The following is a 21836-nucleotide window of genomic DNA, read 5'->3' as shown; positions in this document are numbered from 1 at the left end:
TAGCTGAGGAGCACGTCCTGACGGCCACTGTGCAGGCTGGACGGTGTCCCTCAAAGACGTCAGGTCCTAATCCCCGGAACCTGTGAACATGAGCTTAGGTGGCCACAGATATTAAGTTCCTGAGATGGGGAGACTATTGTGTATAGTCCAGGTGGGCCCTAAATATAATCACAAGTGGCCCAGTTAAGGAGGTAGATCTCAGAACAATGTGACCATGGAGGCACAGCCTGGAATGATGTGACCCCAACCAAGGACTGCCAGCTGCCACCAAAAGCTGGAAGGAAGGAAGGAACCACTTCTTCCCTAGAGCTCTGAAGGGGGTGTGGCCCTACTGATGCATTGATTTTGGTCCTACAACTGTGACAGAATCAAGCTCTGTTTTAGCCATTCAGTTTGTGCAGCCCCAGGAAACTCATACAGGCACGTGCCAGAGAGTAAAGGATAAAGGCAGCCCAGTGAAACAGACAGCTGGAGGGACTGATGGGATGTCGAGGGGTGTTTGAGTGTGAGGGAGCATCTCTGATGATCCACCCTGAAATTTGCAGACAAAGGCTGGCCTTGGTCAAGATGCTGTGGGGCTTACTGCTCTGGGTGGTCTGGAACCAGTTCAAAAGTCGGTTCCTTGGAAAGCTGTTTGCGCTCCTGCCGTTTTGTCCTGGAGCCCAGGAGGGCTTGCTGGCCCAGACTCAGCTGTACATCTCAACCACCTTGACTGGTTTCTATAGGGTGCGGCCCAGGGGTCGGCCAGAGAAACCCTGGCAGCTCAGGGCCAGAGCTGCAGCACTGGCTCTGGAAACGCAGGCACAGGCATGAGAATAGACGCAAGGGTCTCCCCATGGCCGTGTGCCAGCCCTCTGCCCACACCACATGCACCAGCAACCCCCCTCATCAGATGGTGAAAAAACAAAGCAGGGCACTGTGAGTCCCCTCGACTCGGGGGAAAAGACTCTCACCTGCATTTTGTAATGTGGCTCCGGAAGGCTCAAAGATTGCCACCTGTTTTCCATTCCACACGGCAATAGCATCCTAAAAAAAAAAAATCATGGAAATTCAAAAGCAACCCTTCCCGTCCTGAATGACCCTAACCACTGACCAGGTCTTTCGTCTCCACCGAAGACCCCCACCCGACCGCACCGCACGGGTCACCCTCACGGGCACCTTGGTGGCGAACACGCCGCTGACGGGCATGTCTGTGCGCAGGCTGTGCGTCGCCCCCGTGGCCAGGAAAGACACGCTGAGTAAGCTCGGGGACAGCTGCACGGCAGCCACTTGCTGGTGGAAGTGGGAGGACATGGCCTGCTCACGGAGGATCACCACCGAGCTGCTGCTGTTCACGACCAGAAGGTTCTTCCTGGAGCCCCACTTCACGCCCACGTCACCGAGGAAGCAAGCACCGCACGTGTGAACAAAGGAGGAGAGAGCGTCAGGAAAACATGACACACGTGAGGACTCAGGAACGATTTCCAAGCACTGTGTCTTCTTGCTGTTACAAAATTACTTTAAAAATTTGTAAGTGTAAAATGTGTACTTTGTAGAAAAAATTTTAAATACCGTTCAGACTCATGATGCAGCAGGTAGATCCCTATATGGCTGTATTAGCTTCTGTCTGTTCTGACTGGTTGAACCTCTTCTAGAATTTACTTTTCTGATGTTCGTTTAGGGATGTTTATTATTTTTTTTAATGCATAGTAAATTTATACAATGTATTAAATTATCCAGCTTTCCTCAGGTGATAAAAAATGCCACTTTCATAATTTCATATTAAACTTCCAAATCTATACAAATCTGTTAATTTTGAGATATAGTCTGGTCTATTATTCAGAAATGTTCTGATGTTTATAAATTTTTCTCATGGCCATTTGCTCTCCCAGATGAGTTTAGAATTACTGTGTTGAATTCTCTCAGGAAGAAAAAGTCATTATTTTTACTGGATGTACATGTAATTTGTAGATTTATTTGGGAACAATTGACACTTTTACAAGATTAAGGCTTCTTTTTGAGGAACACAATATGTCTCACCATTTATTCAGCTTTTTTTAATGTCCTTTAGGAAAGTTAGCGTGGCTTATATTATTATTTAAAATGGCATTTCTCTCATTACCAGTGAGGTTACACATGTTTTCATATATTCTATAAACTGTTCTTAGGTAAATTATCTCCATCAGTTTTTCCATTAAAATTCTTAATATTTTTCTTATAAATGTGAGTTTTCTTCATGTCCTTTATTCTATCACTAAAGATAAGTCACAAATTTAAAATAATAGCTTTCTGAGTAAAGATCCCTCCTCCCACAAGAAAGCAAAAACATTTTAAATGTATACACCAACTGGAAGAGTGGTATGTCAACTTCATACTAAAATGAAGAAAACGCTATGTACTGAAAATCGGGAAATACGGTATTTTAGAGTTCAACCCTTTACACCCTTTCAAGTGCATATTTACCCAGCTCAGTTTTCCTTTAATTCTAGTCTTGTTCTCCATTGTCCAGTTTGAATAAGTTTTTATGTACTCAAACTTGTTAATCTCTGCTTTTACAATTGCTTTTATTACTTCGAGTCTGAGAAAGTTATATTTTCTCTATAGATCTAACATTCTGTGCTATTTTTAGCCAGTTATTCTGTCTTAATTTGTAAAATAACCAACTCATGAATTCATCCAGAAACTACTTTTATATACGGCCTGCAAAGAGGGTCTAAAAGTAATCCCCCAAATTGCTACAAAGTATCCCTGAACGATCTACTATGTAAGTTTTCCTTTCCTGATTAGTAAAGAATTAAGTAAATGTTAACTTAAAGATTACAGAACAGATGTGAGTGATAACTTCCAGGGTGGCAGGGGGAGGAGCCCCAAGGACACAACAGGCAAAACTGAAAGTTATGAAAAAACCACCATCTCATTCTCTGGAAATTGGGCATAAAGCAAATGGAGAAGCACTTACTCAAGAAAGTCTACTAAAGCTGGTAAGAACAACAGTCTGTGGTATCTGAGCCTCTCCACTTCCCTCCTCTTGCCTCCCCTGAAGCTCCATGTGGGTGGGTGTGGCCAATAAGACGGGGCTCCCTCTCCTCCAGTTCTGGTCGAGGGCTATAGCTTGTCCAGTCAAGGGAGGGGCTAGCCTCCAGCACGTCTCATTCCCCCAGCTGTGTTGCAGAAGCCAATTAAAGGTGAGTGGGGCAGAGAGGTGGGGGCTCCCTCCTCCTACCGGCCCATGCTCACAGGCGTGGTAGGCTGAGAAGACTGGGCCCCACGCCCTTGCTCCAGCTTGCTCACAGGGCAAAGGCTCCATGCTGGGAGAGGCACTCCCAGGAGAGCAGCGGCTATGCCCCAGCTCATAAAACAGGGTGTCATTTGAGAGAAGCTGGCCATTGTCCCCACTCCCAAACTCTGGAGAAGAACTCAGAGATTTTTTTCCCAATGGCAGAGGCCATCTGTGAGGACAGAGCGCTATGAAGCACTCCCCAAAAGTGACTTCATTCGAACGGAATGTGGGTGGTTCAAGCCCAACGATGGTCTTGAAAGCAGTGGTGGTTTGGGTGGAAAGCAGTTCAAGGAGGCTGGTGAGAGCAACAAGCTCAGCGGCAGGCCAGACAGTTTACCAGAGAAAACCGGGGAAAAAGACACCGAGGAGGAGCCCGCCTGGGGTCAGAGTAAACCTCAGACCAGAACTCACAGCCCAACTCTGCCCAGATTCAACTGGACCAGACTGTGGAGCAACTGGTGCCTCCGGGTGTTGCAGAAAACAGAGCCGGCAACTGGGAGCGCCTCACACGGCCTGTGATACTGGACAGAGGCAGGAAGCTTAACAGGGAGGTCGGGGAAAGGACAGTCAAGGAGAGGCTCCCTAAAACCACCTATGTCCCAGCTTGATTGTGCTTATGCCTCCGGCTAGGCTGTTTGAAGAGCAATGTCAGGGACTTCCCATCGCAAGGGAAAGAGACGCCACTACAGCCGTCCAGCCAGCCAGTTACTAAACAAATGGACAAGCAAACAACAGTGACAAGCCCTGGAGGTGAGCGGGGCAGGAGGGCCAGTGTCCCAGAGTTGACCGTTACTTTAATTAAAATGTCTAGTTTGCAACAAAAAATTCAGTGCCTGTGCAAAACAGACTATGACTCATACAAAGGGGGAAAAAAGAAACTGCCCCTGAGAGGGCTCAGATGTTGGATTTAACAAAGACTCCAAAGTAGCCACTAGAAACATAGTCAAAGAACTGAAAGAAACCAGGCTTAAAGAAGTAAAGGAGCGTGTGATACAATGTCTCACCGAACAGAGACTATAAATAAAGAGACAAATTATACAAAAAGAATCAAATGCCCCCAAAGAAATTAAAACCCAGAACCTTTACACCAATGCTCACAGCAGCATTACTCATAATAGCCCCAAAGTGGAAACCACCCAAACGTCCATCAGTGGATGAAGGGATAACAAAATGTGGCCTATTCAGACAGAGGAATATTACTCAGCCACGAAAAGGAATGAAATACTGACTGACCGATGCTACACTATGGATGAACCTTGAAAACTATGCTTAGTGAGAGAAATCTCATATCCATGCATATTGTGTGTGATTCCACTTATAGGAAATGTCCAGAATAAGCAAATCCATAGAGACAGAAAGTAGATCAGGGGCTGCATGGGCCTGAGGAGGGGGGATGGGGAGTGACGGGTGTGAGATTTCTTTCTGGGGTGATGAAAATGTTCTAAAATTTATTGAGATGGTTGCAAAACTCTGTGAGTATACTAAAAACTATTTGGTATGTTATATAGCTCAGTAGTTGTTTTTAAGATAGATGAAAAACAGAGATAAAGAGATGGGTAGACAGAGAAAATAGATATAAATTACTACAGATCCACAATCCCTATCTGTAATTCTGAACCCCCCAAAAGCCTTTATTTTTATAGTCTTTTAAGTTGAATAATTGACAAAAATAGGTGCAAAGTCAATTACTTCCTCCCCTTTTGCAGGACACAGAATGAGTGCATCTGACGCCCTGGTCAGCTGTACCTTTATCTGTGTGATGTTTCCCTCGAGCTCAGTGGGGGTTTGAAGGCTCCACCTGTCTTTGCCCTCCACTCCTGGGCTGCTTTGGGGGCCTGGTACTTTTCTCCACATGGCTACTCGCCCTTTATCGGTACCCGCTGCCAGAAGACCTACAGGTAAAAAGAGTCATTGACCTGAAAGGGGTAAGAACAGCAAGCTCCCTTCTCTGACCACCCCCTCTGAAATATCAGCCCATCAGCCCTCCGCCAGTAACTGTCCAGCCCTCACTTGCTGTATCTTCCTTTGCAGGAACTGACGACTACCTGGCCACACGGTGCGTGCATGTGCGAGTGTCGGTGCTGGTTTCTCTCTGTCTCCATGAGAGCAGGGGACTCCCTGCCTGTTCAATTTGCTCCCCCAATGCTCGAACAGCACTGGGCACTCTGCAGGCACACAATAGATGCTGATCTGGCTCATCTCCTGTTCTTTCTGTCCTATGTGTGTGTGTATACACGTATACACATACGTGCATACATTTACATGTACGTATATATATATATTTCTAAAGTTTCCCACACTGTCTTTTCCTTGGGGTTTTGGGAGGGAACTGAGATGAACTGCGTACAGCCAGGTAGGTCACACTTTTGACTACATGTCTTGACCTTCATGTGAGATGAAAAGCATTACTGTTACTTTCTCATTCTTGAGTGACTTTATTCAAATGACTTGACCTAGTTATAATGGTAACTGAGTTACCAGTCTTTGACTAGTCACCATCCTCATTTTGCAGCCCACAGAGCCAAGCTTGGGGTTGGTTCTCTTTCTCTCTTATGCCTGCCCACAAAATCTCACCTTTGACTTCGCAGTAAGAAACACAGTTTATATTCTCTCCTTTTTCGAAACCGAACTTCTCCTCCGGACTCAGTACATAATTCTCTCCTCGTTCTAAATCCCAGAATCTACAAGGGAATGAAGAACGCCCACGGACTGTCAGGGCACTGCCCTCAGCTCTGGGCGGCCTGACCGACCGACTTGCAGAGCAGACTGGAAAAACTAGGAAAAAGTCATGGCCCTCCGGACTGATATGAAGAGCAGGGGGTTATTATGTTTTGATCTGTTTTGTGACCTATTCATAATCAAAGGGAGCAGCTGTTAATACAAGAGGGTCCATGTGTGACACTAGGTCACAATGAGAACAAAGGAACTGCAACCACGCACACCCGAGAGAAGCCCTGGTACCACGTGCAGTTATAGTAGCCGGATACAAGGGAACATAACACATGATTCTGTGTATACCAGGTTCAAAAACAAAAAAACAGGCAAAGGGACGCCACAGGCAGACATCGGGAGAGCCATCCTCGTGGAGGGAGCCGGGACGTCTGGGGTCTCTGGTATGTTCTGTTCTTTGATCTCGGAGCTCTTACATGGGTGTGTCCAACTTGTGAAAATTCATCGTAATTTGCGTATTTTTTCTGTCTGTATGTTACACTCCAATAAAAAGGGTGCTCAGAAGAGACTGACTTTCCATCACACGCTCTCTGGCGCGTCACCTCACCTGAGGGCGGCTTCCCCAATGGCAATCACCAGAAGGCTGCCTTCAATCAGAGCGATGTCTGCCCGATGACCCATCTTCCCACTCAACTTTACCTGTGTAACGAAAAACAACCCCAAAGAAGCACGTGGCTTTGCTGAGACGGCGTGTCCCTGCTCAGGAGCCTGTTTCTGTCTACAGTGAGTTTCTGGAGACTCACCAATGGGGGAGCAGCAGGGTGAATACGGGCACCTGGAAAGGCGCCCCCAGCTTTCCGGGATGCACAGGCCAAGCCGACAACCACACTTGTACATTAAACGGTTAATAACAGCAGCTGCCCAGGGCCTGGTGCGGACTGAGCACGTTTCTAAAGTGACTCCGAGCTGAGCCGTGCTCAGGCACACTCGCGTCCTCCAAGGCAGGTGTCACACCCCGTTTTGCAGGGAACAAACCTACCCATGGCCCACTGGCCAGTGAGTGGCTCAGGGGGGATTTGAACCCAGTTTGAAACGTGATTCAGTGACCATATTTTCCAGTACTGTGCTAGCGGATAAACGACAGGAGAAACACTGACCTATAAAGAAGCAATCCCTCCATAATCTACCACAGTATCTTTAGGGGAAGTTCAGAGTCCTCTGAGGAACATGATTTCCTCTGGTATAAACCAAGAAACCAGCAGGAGGGCAGCGGTGAACAGCACCTGACATGGGGACATGCTGCCCCCCAATGCCTTCCCAGCGTCCTCCGGGTGGTGACGGCCGGGGCTGTAGCCATGAGGCACGTTCGAAGACGTCGAGGTATTTCTCAGGAGCCAAAGTGAGACACCCGCTACCCAAGGACGCTGACTGTCATACACTGCACCTCGGGTGAAACCGGTGCACGTGTGGCTGAGGGGCAGCACGTGGTGAGTGAGTCCCCTCCACGCCTCGTCTGCATGTGGGTGGGAAACAGGGTGATGTCCCTCCCCACATCATTCCACTATGGAGGGTGAATGGGCTGCTAAAAGGTGGCAGTTATTCTGTCACACCCAGGTCTGCAGGCTGCAGAGTTAACCAATTGCAGAGGGGGGAGATGGGGGCACGGCCCTGAGCAGCCCAGATTCTCACCCCGTCTGTCCACAGACACCCAAAAATCTCCTTCACTCGCAGTTTCCCTCCTGTGAGCTGAATGCCGTATAATAAATAATGGTACAAAACAGCTCTGTTAGCGGCCCCTGGAACAGATTTGCTGAGGAACTGGAAAGGGTAGTGAGATCAGGTCAGGAGGACTGGGCGGCCGGAACACTGACCCCCCCACCCCCCACCCTGCCGAGGCCCCTCCCCCACCCACCTTCATCACTTCTTCTGCCTCGCCCTCGGGAGTCACCAAGTACAGGGACAGCAGCAGGCTCTCCGTGACCGCCACCAGCGCCTCCCTCTTCTCGATGTAGAACAGCATTTGGATGGAGCTGTCCGTGGACGCTGCCTGGGTGGTCTTGCCTTTCTCGTCCACGTGGTGCACGGTCCCTGAGGACAAAGGGGGCAGTCAGCAGGCAGTTCGGCCATCACCAGCAGCCATCTCGATCTCCTTAGGGGCACTTTCAAAATAAATATCTTTGTTATAAAACTTTGCAAAGAAAACATTAAGAAACATCTGTACATGCACAGGACCTCATAGGCTGCCATCTCTGAAATACGCTCCGTTGTATTGGTTTCGTTCGGCCTTGACACTTGCTGTCTCTGCCAATCCTTTTTTCACCACCACCAACCTCGGAGGAGTCCAACACCTACACTGACGTCCCGCCAGACTCTGCAGCCTCGAAACGCTGTCCATCCTGGTCCCCACATGAGGTGCGTGTGTCATCCATGCACTGACGCACTAGGTTTATGATCTCCCTCAGCCACCAGGCCTTGTCCCCTCTGTTCTGTGCATGGTTGGTTGGTGGTAATGCGCTGTCTAAGCCTCAGGGTCTCTCCAGCCTGGGGCCCCTCCTTCTCTGGCCCACCCCTCGCCTGCCAGCCCCACACCCACCTCTTGGTTCTTCTCTGGCTTCTGGGCTCAGCAGCCGGAACCCCCTGCCAGATTCTCAGGAATCCGGTTCATTGCCGCTGCTCTCCGGAGTCTCCTCCCCCACCCGGTCTCCCCTCATCTTATTCCCAGTGGATAACAGGACTTCTCATGAAAAGTTCCAGGTTCTCTAGAGGCTAATCGCAGCCGTAAGGAGCACCTGCTAAGCACACACATGGGGCAGGCTCAGGGTTAAGCACACACACGTGAACTCCACTGACGTTTCCAGCAAGCCCTTGTGGCGGGTACACTGACTGTCCCCGTTTTACACATTAGGAAGCTGAGGCACCCAGACACGGGATAATTTGGCTCCGAAGCCCACAGCTATGGCCTACAAGGCAGGACTGACACCCACGGCACATCCCTCCTCCAGCTGCCAACATCTTCTCCTTCGCGCGTCTCTTTCCCACACCATCTCCTCGACTCTTCCTAAGGGGCCCTCGCACTAGCGTCTCCCCTCCCTGCACCCCGATGGCCCCGTGCCTACTCCATGTCCCTTCTGGGACACCTCCCCGAATTCCCTCGGCTCTGTCTCTTCACCCCCTGAAATGACAGGCATCTCAAAAGCCCCGCCCCTACAGCTATCACCTGCTCTCTTCTTCTCGTCATGGTGACACCGTCTCCTTGAAACTCACCACCTTAGTGCCAGCCGCACTTTCCTGGCTGCCTTCCCACAGCAGGCACACACTTATGAACGTCTCATGTGAATGTAAAACTCCCTTTTTCTCTTAACTTCACATTGCATTTGTCAGCTGCCATGGGGACAGACTGTCTCACTATTAAAATCAAGACAGATGGCGTGCCACGTGGACCACCGACAAGGGCTGGTTGGTGGCTGCAGGCGGGAAGCAAAACCCACTCCGTCCTGTTCACTCTCCATTCCTAGAGCTTAGCCAGGTGCCTGGCACGTAAGAGGTGCTTCGTAATTACAGACTGAACAACAAGAGTGCAATAAAAGCATCTTTGCGAGACTGTCTACCTGTCTGCGGCTGCGCACACAGTAAGCAGTCAGGATGTACCTTCTGACTGATGGCTTCCTCATGAAAACGCTTCAAACACAAATAAAGCTCAACCTGTCTCTAATCAGAACCAGGCGAAGCCATTCTTTGCATACTGGATAAACAACTGCAAAAAGCTGGCTACTGTACCACTCGGAGGTTGGCATGCGGGCAGCCAATTTTATGCAGAAACACTATCTACTTGTTGAAAATCCTTATGAGACACCCCTAAAGTGCTTCAGTGTCTTAGAATCCCAATGTTAGTTTCTCACCATCCATCAAGCTGACAAAGAAGGACAGGCCCTCTTGAGATCCCATTTTCAAGAAATTCCCAAAGCCGCTTTTCCGCCAGTTAAACATATCAAGGGCTTTCTCATCGCCGCTCACAGCTGCCTTTGCCAACTGAACGAGATCCCTGCAAGCAAATGATACCCAAGTCAGGATTCCTTGCAGCTCGCCATAAGAAGGTGCTGTCACTACACACGTGCTCAGAGTGGCTCGCTGCTGTGACCCTTCCAGGGTCAGGGGGAGCCATACCTCTGTTCCTGGCCAGCCCCCCACAAAGATGTAGACCAAGACCACCCTGTGAGCTCACACTTACTCGCCAGGAGGGGGCAGCCGGAAGATGCAGTGAGTCAGCTGTTTTCCATACTCGTGTTTCAGTAGGGGGGTACCTTGTACTCGGCCCCTCTGGTCCAACCTCCACAAGAGCAGGACACCCAGCTGGAAAACGCAACATTACGTGTGAAGGAAACACATTCTTAGTAAGTGACGGGAGGAAAACAGGAGTTACACTGTGCAATAGGACATACACTTAGCCCTCCTTTTTGTTGTTTTAAGTGAAACTGCTATAGGTGCACCGTGAAAAATCCAGAGAGTTCAAAAGTGTTTAGTGAAGGAACCAGAAACTCTCCTACTCGTCCTCCCCGAAGATAATAACTGTCACATGCTTGGTTTTTAAACCAAACTTTGAATTTTATAACAGATTTAGATTTATGGCGAAGTTGTGAAGCCGGTGCCGAGAAGTCCCATACCCCCACCTAGTTTCTCCTGTTATTAGATCTTACATCACTGTGGTGCAGTTCTCAGAATTAAAGAGCCAATATGGATACGTTACAGGAACCGAAGTCTTGAGTCACATTTCCTCAGTCCCTCCCTAATGCCGTCTTCCTGACCCAGGATCCCACCAGGGCATCACGTCTCCTTAGGCTCTCCTGGGCTGCAGCGTGTCTCAGACGCTCCTGTTTTTGATGCTCTCCAGGTTTGAGGAGGTCTGTTAAGCCCTTCTCATCACATCGAATCAGGAGTCCACGCCCTCGACATACTTATCTCGGTGATACTGACCCGAATCTCCTGGCTGAAGTCACGTTTGTCCAGTGTCTCCACTGGGCAGTTTCTTTCCATCCTGTACTGTTTGGAAGGAAGTCACTATGCCCCTGGGACCAGAGGAATGTCTCACCTCCCTGAGCATGGAGTAGCTACATAAATTCTTTGGGATTCTTTAGAGTGGGAGATTTGCTTATTTATTCAATCATAGATTTGTATCACTATGGAACCGTGGATAATTATTTTCTACTTTGTGGTATAATCCAAGAATACTTTATTGTTGCTCCAACTATTCGAGCTTCGGCCACGGGGAGCTCTTTGGGCTGGCTCCTGTGTCCCTGTGACACGCCCGGTCATTGTAGGTTTTGTGAGCACGTCCTTCCTTCACGGCGCTACAGATTCTCTGGGCTCATGGTCCTGCCCTTGTCCTAGAATCAGCCATCAGGGAGCCCTGGTTCCCTATATTGCAGGAAACCAATAGAAACCAGGATCTGAGTGCTAGGTGCACTGCATGCTCAATTTTAAAGTCATTGAAGTCTCACATTAATGGCACAGATAAGTGTGAGAAACTCCATCGGAACTGGTCTAGGGGACGCGGGCTCAGCTTTGTCACATGGCAGTATTTCCATCTGACTCTGTCTACAAGGTGCCTTCGCTGATGCCCGGGCATTCCTCATGGCATGTTTCCCGCCCAAGGCCAGTGGACACTGAAGCACAGCACACTCTTCCTGCCACCCTGCTTTCAATCAGCACTGATTCCAATATCCCCACAGGCTGGCTGACGTTGCTTTATTGTATATGGGGATATGATTTTCAAATAAGATCGGCTTTAAAAGCAACTTACCCAGTAAGTCTCCAAGAAAACTTACGCAAGATTGAAAATAGTACGGAACATGAGTACGCACAGGAGACGAATAGTACATCTCATCAAACGGATTCTTCTTGACTTTGTCAACTTTATGTAGAATAAAAGCGCTATGGGTTCCTTTGTGTTTGGTGATTCTTTTCAAAATAACATTAAAAAAAGAATCCTTGCATAGTGAAAAAGACAAGGACAGGAAATCAGAATGTTTTCTTCCCTGCCATTGAGCCTCCTCCCTAGAGAACCAAGCTGTGGGATCCTGTGGGTCTGATGGCGTTTGATGCACACATAGCATCTGCAGAGACATCCCTCTGCTCTGCCCTTCAAGGGCAATCACCCAGCACTTATCTTTTTTTTTTTTTTTAACACAATAATAGACTTAACAGAGAGCTTATTAGCACACACAAGCTGCTAGCTGGCAACTCAACCAGGTTCCTGAATACAACCAAGACCCACTGAGCATGTTGATTTCTAGGCTGTTGCTTTGGGGAAGAAGTCCATGCAAAACGCTCAGAGGCCCTGTATCCTGAGAGCAGTGACTTCTGCTCACTTATGGGACCGTACCCCTTGTTTTGACAGAAGGACAGACGCAGTCCACCATGATCACGAATTAAACTTCCACTGACTCCCAAGGACGCAGCGAGTCAAATGTGCTCTGTCTCCAGTTGTGGCTAAGCAGGTGGAAGAGCAACACGAAGAGGAGACTTGGAGGCAAACTCTGAGACGCCCGGCTCCGCTGTGGCAGCCTCGCACCCCCCCCCCCCCCCCCGATTCTAAATGCTTTTTCCACCCCCCACTACTCCTGCGGGGCAAGTCTTTGTGTTCAGAGCTGTCTCTTCACTGTCTGTCATTCCTTCCAAGTTACTTCGCTCTCCGTAATTTTATACAGTAAGGCTCTAAAGAAAAGTTACCCCTACGGTGAGAAACGAGCCCTTTTCATGAAGAGCAAGAGTTTAATGTATGAAGGGACTGGCGTGAAGTTACAGCCTTCTAAATGCGACTGTCGGCGATATACTGTCACTTTAGAGGACAGGTGCCCGTGTTAGGTTCTCTGATACTTTATCAGGACCCTAAGAACTGACTTGTCCTTGTCATGTATGGGTTTACTGGATCCCACCCTTGTCTCTGTGAGATCTAGTCCACGGGACAGTCTCCCCGTTTCTTTACCAATGGAACTGCTAACGGACACGTCATGAAATATACGCCCAGTGTCCCTTTTCTAGGCATCTTCTCACCTTCTGGGCACCGCTCAGTGAGGCACATGTGGGCACTTGGCTTGAGTGGCACTTGGGACAGAAAAGGAGGGACAGGTCATTTCTGAGCGGGGGCTGAAACAAGTGAATTCCTAGAGATTCTGCCTTGGGGACAGAGAGAGAGAGAGAGAGAGAGAGAGAGAGAGAGAGAGAGAGAGAGAGAGAGAGAGAGAGAGAGAAATGACTGCCGCAGAAGGAACACAGAATGGCACAGAGCTGGCAGACAGCACTTCACTGTAGGTTCCAGACAGTCCTGAAGTCAGCTGTGCTCCTGCCCACGGAGACCCCGGGACACTCCGATGGCCTCAGGTTAATTGCACCTTCTTGCTTCAGCTCATCTGCATTGGAGTCTCGGGTAACCAAACACACCCTAACTACCGTGTTTCCCCGAAAATAAGACCTAACTGGAAAATAAACCCTAGCATGATTTTTCAGGATGACATCCCCTGAACATCAGCCCTAATGCGTCTTTTGGCACAAAAATTAATATAAGACCCGGTCTTATTTTCGGGGAAACACGTTAGAGCAGTGTCTGTGGGAGAAGAGCCGAGAAGAGCCTCCCGCAGCCAAGCCCGTTCACTCCAAGTGCTTATTCATTTGTTGTTACTTCTCTTCGTGCTTGAGCCCATTCTTAATTCAGGACCAGAACAGCCTAGAGTTCCTTAGAAGGATTAGGGAATTTTGCTCTTAAATGTGATGACTCATGGCACTTGGTCAGCAAATGTCTGAGTTTCGTTTCATGCCTGATAATCCACTTCATTAATTGTTTTTTATATAGTCAAGGTGAGATTAGTGAAATTCAATGATCCTGAATTCTTTTATTCCTATAGGGGATTTGAAGAGCATTTCATAGCAGGGAGGTGGGAAAGATCACCAAGGAAGTCAGACTCTAGGGCCAGGGCAATGTCATGAGGTGGGAATTGAATTAAAAAAATAGAAGAAAAATCACCTGGAAAGAAGAAACAAACCAATAGAAAAACGAGCAAGTGATATGACCAGAAAAGGAAATGGCAGTGGCTGTGGGAAAGGATACCCATCCTCCATAGCAAGAAAAATGCAAATGAGAACATGACAGATGTCACTTTTCCAGGAAAAATTCTGAACCTGGATACAACTCTCTGTGGGGAAGCACACGTGGGTGGGTTGGTGTGAGCTGGTACAAGCCCTGTGGGCGGTCTGGGAACACTCATCATATCATAAGCTCAGCCACCCTGCTTCTAGGAATTTCTCTAAACTTCCACTTGTGTGAAATGACAAAAGCCTGAGCTCGGCCACTTGGTCAGTGCCAGTTTAGCAAAAGACTGGAAACCGCTGAAATGTTTATCAACAGGGGTTGGTGAAGTAAAAAACACTCGTAGTACGTTCATCAAATGAAGGGCAGGTTAAAAGAGAAGCAGGAAGTTCACTGTTGACCAATATGGAGAGATCTGCAAGACGCATCAGAAAATGAAAAAGCCTGACACAGAACAGAATCGCACGCTATCACACATGTGAAAGAAGGAGAATCAGGAGACAAGATCCTCTGTGATCTCTCCAGCCAAAAATGTTTACTCCAAAGAGACGAGCAAACAAATCTAAACTGAGGGACAGTCTACACAATAACTAGTCTGGATGCTTCCAAATGTCGATGTCATGAAAGACTGAAAAAGAGAGAGCGAGCAGATGCAAGAGACCAGAGAACTGTCTTGATGAAAGGAAACGAAAGACAAATGACAGCCAAACAAATGCATGGTCCTCGAGCGGATGCTGGGTTAGGGCAAACTCAGCTGTAAAGGACGTCCCTGGGACAACGGGGGAAACTGTCATGGGCTGCATCCTGGGTACTAGGATGGCATCACTGTTAACTTCGCTGAGTTCACTATATATACAATAGCTCTACTGAGCTTTTATGGAGGGCAACGTCCTTGTTCTTAGGGGTCAATGCCAAAGGACCTAGGGGTGAAGTATGAGGCCTATGACAAACTCTCAAATAATCAAGAATATCCTGGGGGTGCCAAAAAAATGTATATACATTTTAAGAAAGGAATTACTATTAAAATTGTAATGCAATGAATGACGCTAGCATTCATTGGATTAATACTATCTTTTGAGCAAACGTCACACTACACATTGCTACTGTAATTCAATTCAACTTCGAAAAGTAACAAACACATAGGTAACATCTCTTAAAATGTGTACTTTTTTTTGCACCCCTACTGTGTGTGGGTGTGTGTGTGTGTGTGTACAGAGAGAAAGCAGATGTGTCGAAATGTTAGCAACTAATAAATCTACACGAAGGGTGTATGGGTATTCCTTGTACTATTGTTTCAGTTCCTCTAAAGGTCTGAAATTTTTTAAAATCGGAAGTTGAGGAAAGAATGCATTTGCATGTGCCTATATGTCCTTGAAGAAACTCTGGAGCGACTTTAAGAAGCTGTGGATGCTGGAATGGGAACTGACAGAGGTGAGTGGAAAGGGTTTTCAAAGTATACAGCATTTCATACCTCTTGAACTTTGAAACATGTAAATGTATTACTTGAAACATGTAAAATAAATGAACACACTGTAACATTTCTGCTGTATATTTGTGAATCAAATTAGGTCTAGACCAGGGCTTCTCACTGCTGACATTTCTGTTGTATGGTCTATCCTATACATTGTAGGATGTTGAGCAATATCTCTGGCCTCCACCCACTAGATGCCAGTAAAACAACCAACTCCCATTGTGACAACAAAATATGTCTCCCAACACTGACAAATGTCCACTGAGGGGCAAAGCAAGCTGGTTAAGAAGCCCTGAGCTACAGATGACCAAGAAGACTGTGCCACTGGGCCCCACAGAATAACTATTACATGCCAAGACTAGGAGACATAGCAGATCTACCTAGTAATATATATAGGAACAAGCACAGGGAGGCAGCCAAAGTGAGGAGACAAAAAAACATGTCCCAAATGAAAGTACAGGACAAAATTCCAAAAAAAGAACTAAACGAAATGGAGGCAAGCAATCTACCAGATACGGAGTTCTAAACACTGGTTATGACAGGTGACTGGATGGCTCAGTTTGTTAGAGCGTGAGCTCTGAACAACAGGGTTGCTGGTTCGATTCCCACATGGGCCAGTGAGCTGTGCCCTCCACAACTAGATTGAAGGACAACGACTTGGAGTGGATGGGCTCTGGAGAAACACACTGTTCCCCAATTGTCCCCAATAAAATTAAAACAAAAAATGAAGACTTGTGGCCCTTATGTTTAAAAACAAAACAAAACACTGGTTATGGGGCTGCTCAATGAACTTTGGGGAAGAATAGATGAACTCCATGAGAACTTCAACAAAGAGACAGAAAATGTAAAAAAGAACCAGTCAGAAATGAAGACTAAAATAACTGAAATCAATAATCAACAGCAGATTAGAAGAAGCAGAGGATCGAATTAGCGATTTGGAAGCCAAGGTAGCAGAAAACACCCAATCAAAACAGCAAAATAAATAATTTTGAAAATGAGGATAGTGTAAGGGGCTTCTGGGACAACATCACGCGTAACAGCATCACATCATAGGGGTATCAGAAGGAGACGAGAGCAAGGAATTGAAAACCTATTTGAAGAAATAATGACTGACAACTCCCCTAACCTGGTAAAGGAATAGACACACAAGTCCAGGAGGCACAGAAAGTCCCAAGCAAGATGAACCCAAAGAGGCCTGCACCAAGACACATCACAATGAAAAATGCCAAAGGTTAAAGACAAAGAGAAAATCTTAAAAGAAGCAGGAGAAAAGCAGTTAGTTACATATATGAGAACTTCCACAAGACTAACAGCTGACTTCTCAACAGAAATTTTGCAGGCCCGACAGGATTGGCACAAAATATTCAAAGTGATGAAAAGAATGTGGATCATTTTCCAGGACAGACCCTAAAGCAAGTCTCAATAAATTTAAGATTGAAATCATAATAAGTATCTTCTCCATTATGATATGAAATTAAAATAAATGGAAATTAATAACAAGAAGATAACTGAAAAAACACACAAATACATGGAGATTAAATAACATGCTACCAAACAACAAAAGGGTTAACAATGAGAATAAGGCAGAAGTCAAAAGATATCTTGAGACAAATGAAAATGGAAACACAACAACCCAAAAATCTATGGAACACAGCCAAAGAAGTTCTAAGAGGGAAATTCGTAGCAATATAGGCCTACCTGAAGAAACAAGACAAATCTAAAATAAACTATCTAAATTTACACCTAAAGAAACCAAAAAGAGAACAAACAAAGCCCAAAGTAAGTAGAAAAAAAGGAAATACTACAGATCAGAGTAGAAATAAATGAAATAGAGTCTAAGAAAACAATACAAAGGATCAATGAACCCATAAACTGATTCTTTGAAAAGATAAACTAAATTCATAAACCTTTAACTAGATTCATCAAGAAAAAAAGAGAGGACTCAAATAAATATTAGGTTGGTGCAAAAGTAACTGCAGTTTTTGCAATTATTTTTAACCTTTTAAACTGTAATTACCAACCTAATAAAATCAGAAATTAAAGAGAAGTGACAACTGACACCACAGAAATACAAAGGATTATAAGAAAATACTAGAAACAATTAAATGCCAACAAATTGGACAATCTATAATAAATTCCTAGAAACACGCAACATTCCAAGACTGAATCAAAAAGAAACAGAAAATCTGAACAGACTGATAACTTCTAATGAAACTGAATCAGTAATCAAAAAACTCCCAACAAACAAAAGTCCTGGACCAATGCTTCACAGGTGAATTTTACCAAACATTTAAAGAAAAATTAACACCTATTCTTCTCAAACTTCAAAGAAACTGAAGAGAAGGGAAGGCTCCCCAGCTCATTTTACAAGGCCAGCATTCTTACCCTGATTCCCAAACCACTCAAAGATATTACAAAAAAAAAAAACACACACACACAAAACAAATATATATATTAATATCCCTGATGAACACAGATGCAAAAATCCTCCACAAAAAAATATTAACAACCTGAATTGAGCAATACATTAAAAAGATCATACACCATGATCAAGTGGGATTTATTTCTGGGATGCAAGGTTGATTCAAAATCTTCTAATCAATTAACATGACACACCACATAAATAAAATGAAGTATAAAACTCATATGATCATATCAATAGAGGCAGAAAAGCATTTGACAAAATTCAGGAGCCATTTATGATAAAAACTCTCAGCAAAGTGAGAACAGAGGGAACATACCTCAACATAATAAAGGCCGTATGTGACAAACCCACAGCTACAACATACTTAATGGTAAAAAGCTAAAAACGTTTTTCTTAAGATCAGGAACAAGACAAGGATGTCCACATTCACCACTTTTATTCAACATAGCTATTAGAAGTTCTAGCCACAGCATATAGACAAGAGAAAGAAACAAAAGGCATCCAAATTGGAAAGGAAGAAGTAAAACTGTCATTATTTGTAGATGACATGATACTATACAGAGCCCTTAAGAGTCCACCAAAAAACTATTAGAACTGATAAATGAATACAGTAAAGTAACAAGATACAAAATTAATTCAGAAATCGGCTGCATGTTTATACATGTACACCAATAACAAACTCTCAGAAATTAAGAAAACAATCCCATTTACAACTGCATAAAAAAAATAAAAAAAAAATAAAGAAAAAGAAAAAAACAACAACCTAGGAATAATTTAACCAAGAAGGTAAAAGACCTGTACTCAGAAAATTATAAGACATTGAGGAAAGAAACTGAAGATACAAATAAATGGAAAGACACACCATGCTCTAAGATAGGAAGAATTTACTATCTTGTTAAAATGTCCATGCTCCTCAAAGCAATCTACACATTCAATGCAATACCTATCAAAATACCAATGACATTTTTCATAGAACTAGAACAAATAATGTTAAAATTTATACAGACGCACAAAAGACCCTGAATAGCCAAAGCAATTTTGAAAAAGAAGAACAAAGTTGGAGGCATGATGCCCTGATAGCAAACTATACTACAAGGCTATAACAATCAAAACAGCATGGTACTGGCGTAAAAACAGACACACAGATCAACGGAACTGAATAGAGAGCCTAGAAATCAACCAATGCCTTTATGGTCAATTAATTTATGACAAAGGAGGCAAGAATATAATGGCGTAAAGACAGTCTTTTCAATAAATGATGTTGGGAAAACTGGACAGCAAAGGAAACCATCAACACAATGAAAAGACAACCTACTGAATGGGAGAAGATATCCTCCAAAGATATATCTGATAAGGCGTTAATATCCAAAATATATGAGGAACTCATACAACTTAACACCAAAAAAACAATCTCATTAAAAAAATGTGCAGAGGACCTGAGGAGCAGCCGGATGTCTCAGTTGGTTAGAGCATGAGTTCTGAACGACAGGGTTGCCGGTTTGATTCCCACATGGGCCAGTGAGCTGCGCCCTCCACAACTAAAGATTGAAGGACAATGACTTGGAGCTGATGGGCCCTGGAGAAACACACTGTTCCCCAGTATCCCATATTCCCCAATAAAAATAAACACACACACACACACAAAAAAAAAACACAGTATAAGCATCAAAAAAAAAAAAAAAGATAATAATGTGCAGAGGACCTGAATAGACATTTCTCCCAAGAGGCCATACAGATGGCCAACAGTCATAGGAAAAGATGTTCAACATCCCTAATCATCAGGGAAATGCAAATTAAAACCACCACGAGATATCACCTCACTCCTGTCAGAATGGCCATCAATAAATCAACAAACAACAGTGTCGGTGAGGATGTGGAGAAAAGAGAACCCTCATGCACTGTTGGTGGGATTGTAAATTGGCGTAGCCACTATGGAAAACAGTATGGAGGTTCCTCAAAAAATTAAAAATAGAACCACCACATGACCCAGCAATTCCACTTCTGGGTATTTATCCAAAGAAATCCACTAATTTGAATAGATATATGCATCCCTATATTCATTGGAGCATTATTTACAATAGCCAAGATATGGAAGCAACCTAAGTGTCTATTGGTAGACAACTGGATAAAGATAAGGTAGTACATATACACAATGGAATATTACTAGGCCATAAAAAAGAATGAAATCTTGCCATTTGCAACAACATGGATGGACCTAGATGGTTTCATGCTCAGTGAAATAAGTCAGACAGATAAAGAGAAATACCATACGATTTTACTTACATGTGGAATCTTAAAAACAAAAATGAACAAACACAACAGAAACAAACTCATAGATACAGAGAACAAACTGATGGTTGCTAGATGGGAGGGGGTAGTAGGGATGGGTGAAAAAGGCAAAGGGATCAAGAAGTACAAATTGGCAGTTACAAAATAGTCACAGGGATGTAAAATACAGCATAGGGAATATAGTCAATATTGTAATAACTATATATGGTGTCAGATGGGTACTAGACTTACCGGGGGATCACTTTGGAAGTTATGTAAATGTCCAACCCTATGATGTACACCTAAAACTAATACTACATTGAATGTCAACTGTGATTTTGAAAAAAAAATCAAAAAACACAAAACACCCCAAGTTAGACAATTAGGACCAGGGACTCCTAGGCAATGAAGAAGTGTGCTCAGGGAAGCTGGTGATTTGGGGGTGCCATAAAAGTGACAGTACCTGAAGCATTCAGCCCCTCCTAACGAATGTAGTTACCTAGAAACATTCATTTAAAAAATGACAGCCATGCCTCCGCCATAGATTGGGAGGATAGAATAACATTTTCAAACCTTGCTTCCAATATAAAACCACACCTGCCTTGACATACGACAAGATCAACTGAATTCGTCAACCACACATTTCAAATAATTTGGTCTTCAACACCCTTCCCAATAGGTGCTGAAGGGCACAGGCAGGAAGGTGAGCGATCTGAAATCAGTGTCAGCGCGGGTCTGCTTACCCTGTCCCCGGACACGAGACAGTTGCCGCTGGTGCTCCAGTTGAGGACAGTGATGTCAGCGGCGTGTGTTGGGGGGACTGCATGCTGCTCCTTATCCTGCTTATTAAACACACTCACTTCTCCAGTCTCCCAGCCAACAGCCAGGATCAGCCGTGTTGGATGCCAGCACAGGGAAGTGACCCGGAAGGATCTCTCAATATGCGTGTCAGGCACGTGCTCGCCCTGTGAGGGACAAGAGGTAAAACCCCTATTACAGAGAGTTTCTGACGAATCAATGGAATCAACAACAGCTAAAAGATATAAAAGAGCTGCTTATTAAGGAAAGGTGCTATTTCATTTTCACAGAAACACCGCTTTGCCCCGGCTGAGCTATGAAAGCATAAGGTTAACACGCAACGGATCACACTGACCAGCTTATCAAGAAAGTATGACCGTGGGTGGGGGGTGGGAGATGAGGGTAAGGGGGATCGAATATATGGTGATGGAAGGAGAACTGACTCTGGGTGATGAACACACAATGGGATTTATAGATGATGTAATACAGAATTGTACACCTGAAATCTATGTAATTTTACTAACAATTGTCACCCCAATAAATTTGATAAAATAAAATAAAAATAAAAATAAAAAAAGAAAGTATGACCGCATACTCACAGCTGCTTGGTGGCTAGTCAGCATTTTAATGGGTTCCAATAAACCTTTATTTACAAACTCAAGTGGTGGGCCAGCAGGTGACATTCGTTGACCCTGAGAACTTTTTCAGGGTCTTTAAGGACAAAGTTATTTTCAGAACGACACTAAGGAGTTATTTACCTTATTTACTTTTAATCTCTCACTGGTGTACAGTGGAGTTTTCCAGAGGCCATGTGATGACGTCATTGCTCTGATAGCTAATGGAATATGTGCTTGCATAGTCTTGT

The 21836-nt window shown here is 44.9% G+C and overlaps 1 protein-coding gene across 2 annotated transcripts in view; it reads right to left on the bottom strand.

The window, feature by feature from the left end:
• Nucleotides 1-21836, bottom strand: part of IFT140 (intraflagellar transport 140) — an 87853-nt gene that overhangs the window by 60595 nt on the left and 5422 nt on the right. For both annotated transcript variants that reach the window (XM_019713165.3, XM_019713166.3), the window contains exons 3-11: nt 20917-21138; nt 10158-10279; nt 9829-9971; nt 7842-8017; nt 6537-6628; nt 5834-5940; nt 5006-5151; nt 1159-1362; nt 954-1026 (exon numbers count right to left, since the gene is read on the bottom strand). In XM_019713165.3, the coding sequence (XP_019568724.3) occupies nt 954-1026; nt 1159-1362; nt 5006-5151; nt 5834-5940; nt 6537-6628; nt 7842-8017; nt 9829-9971; nt 10158-10279; nt 20917-21138 (1285 nt within the window). The remainder of the gene's footprint in view (nt 1-953; nt 1027-1158; nt 1363-5005; nt 5152-5833; nt 5941-6536; nt 6629-7841; nt 8018-9828; nt 9972-10157; nt 10280-20916; nt 21139-21836) is intronic.

The sequence above is a fragment of the Rhinolophus sinicus genome, chromosome 10 (genome assembly GCF_057876585.1).
Source record: "Rhinolophus sinicus isolate RSI-liver-muscle chromosome 10, RSI-T2T, whole genome shotgun sequence".
Lineage (NCBI taxonomy): Eukaryota > Metazoa > Chordata > Mammalia > Chiroptera > Rhinolophidae > Rhinolophus > Rhinolophus sinicus.
This window is presented reverse-complemented; position numbering and strand designations above follow the sequence as displayed.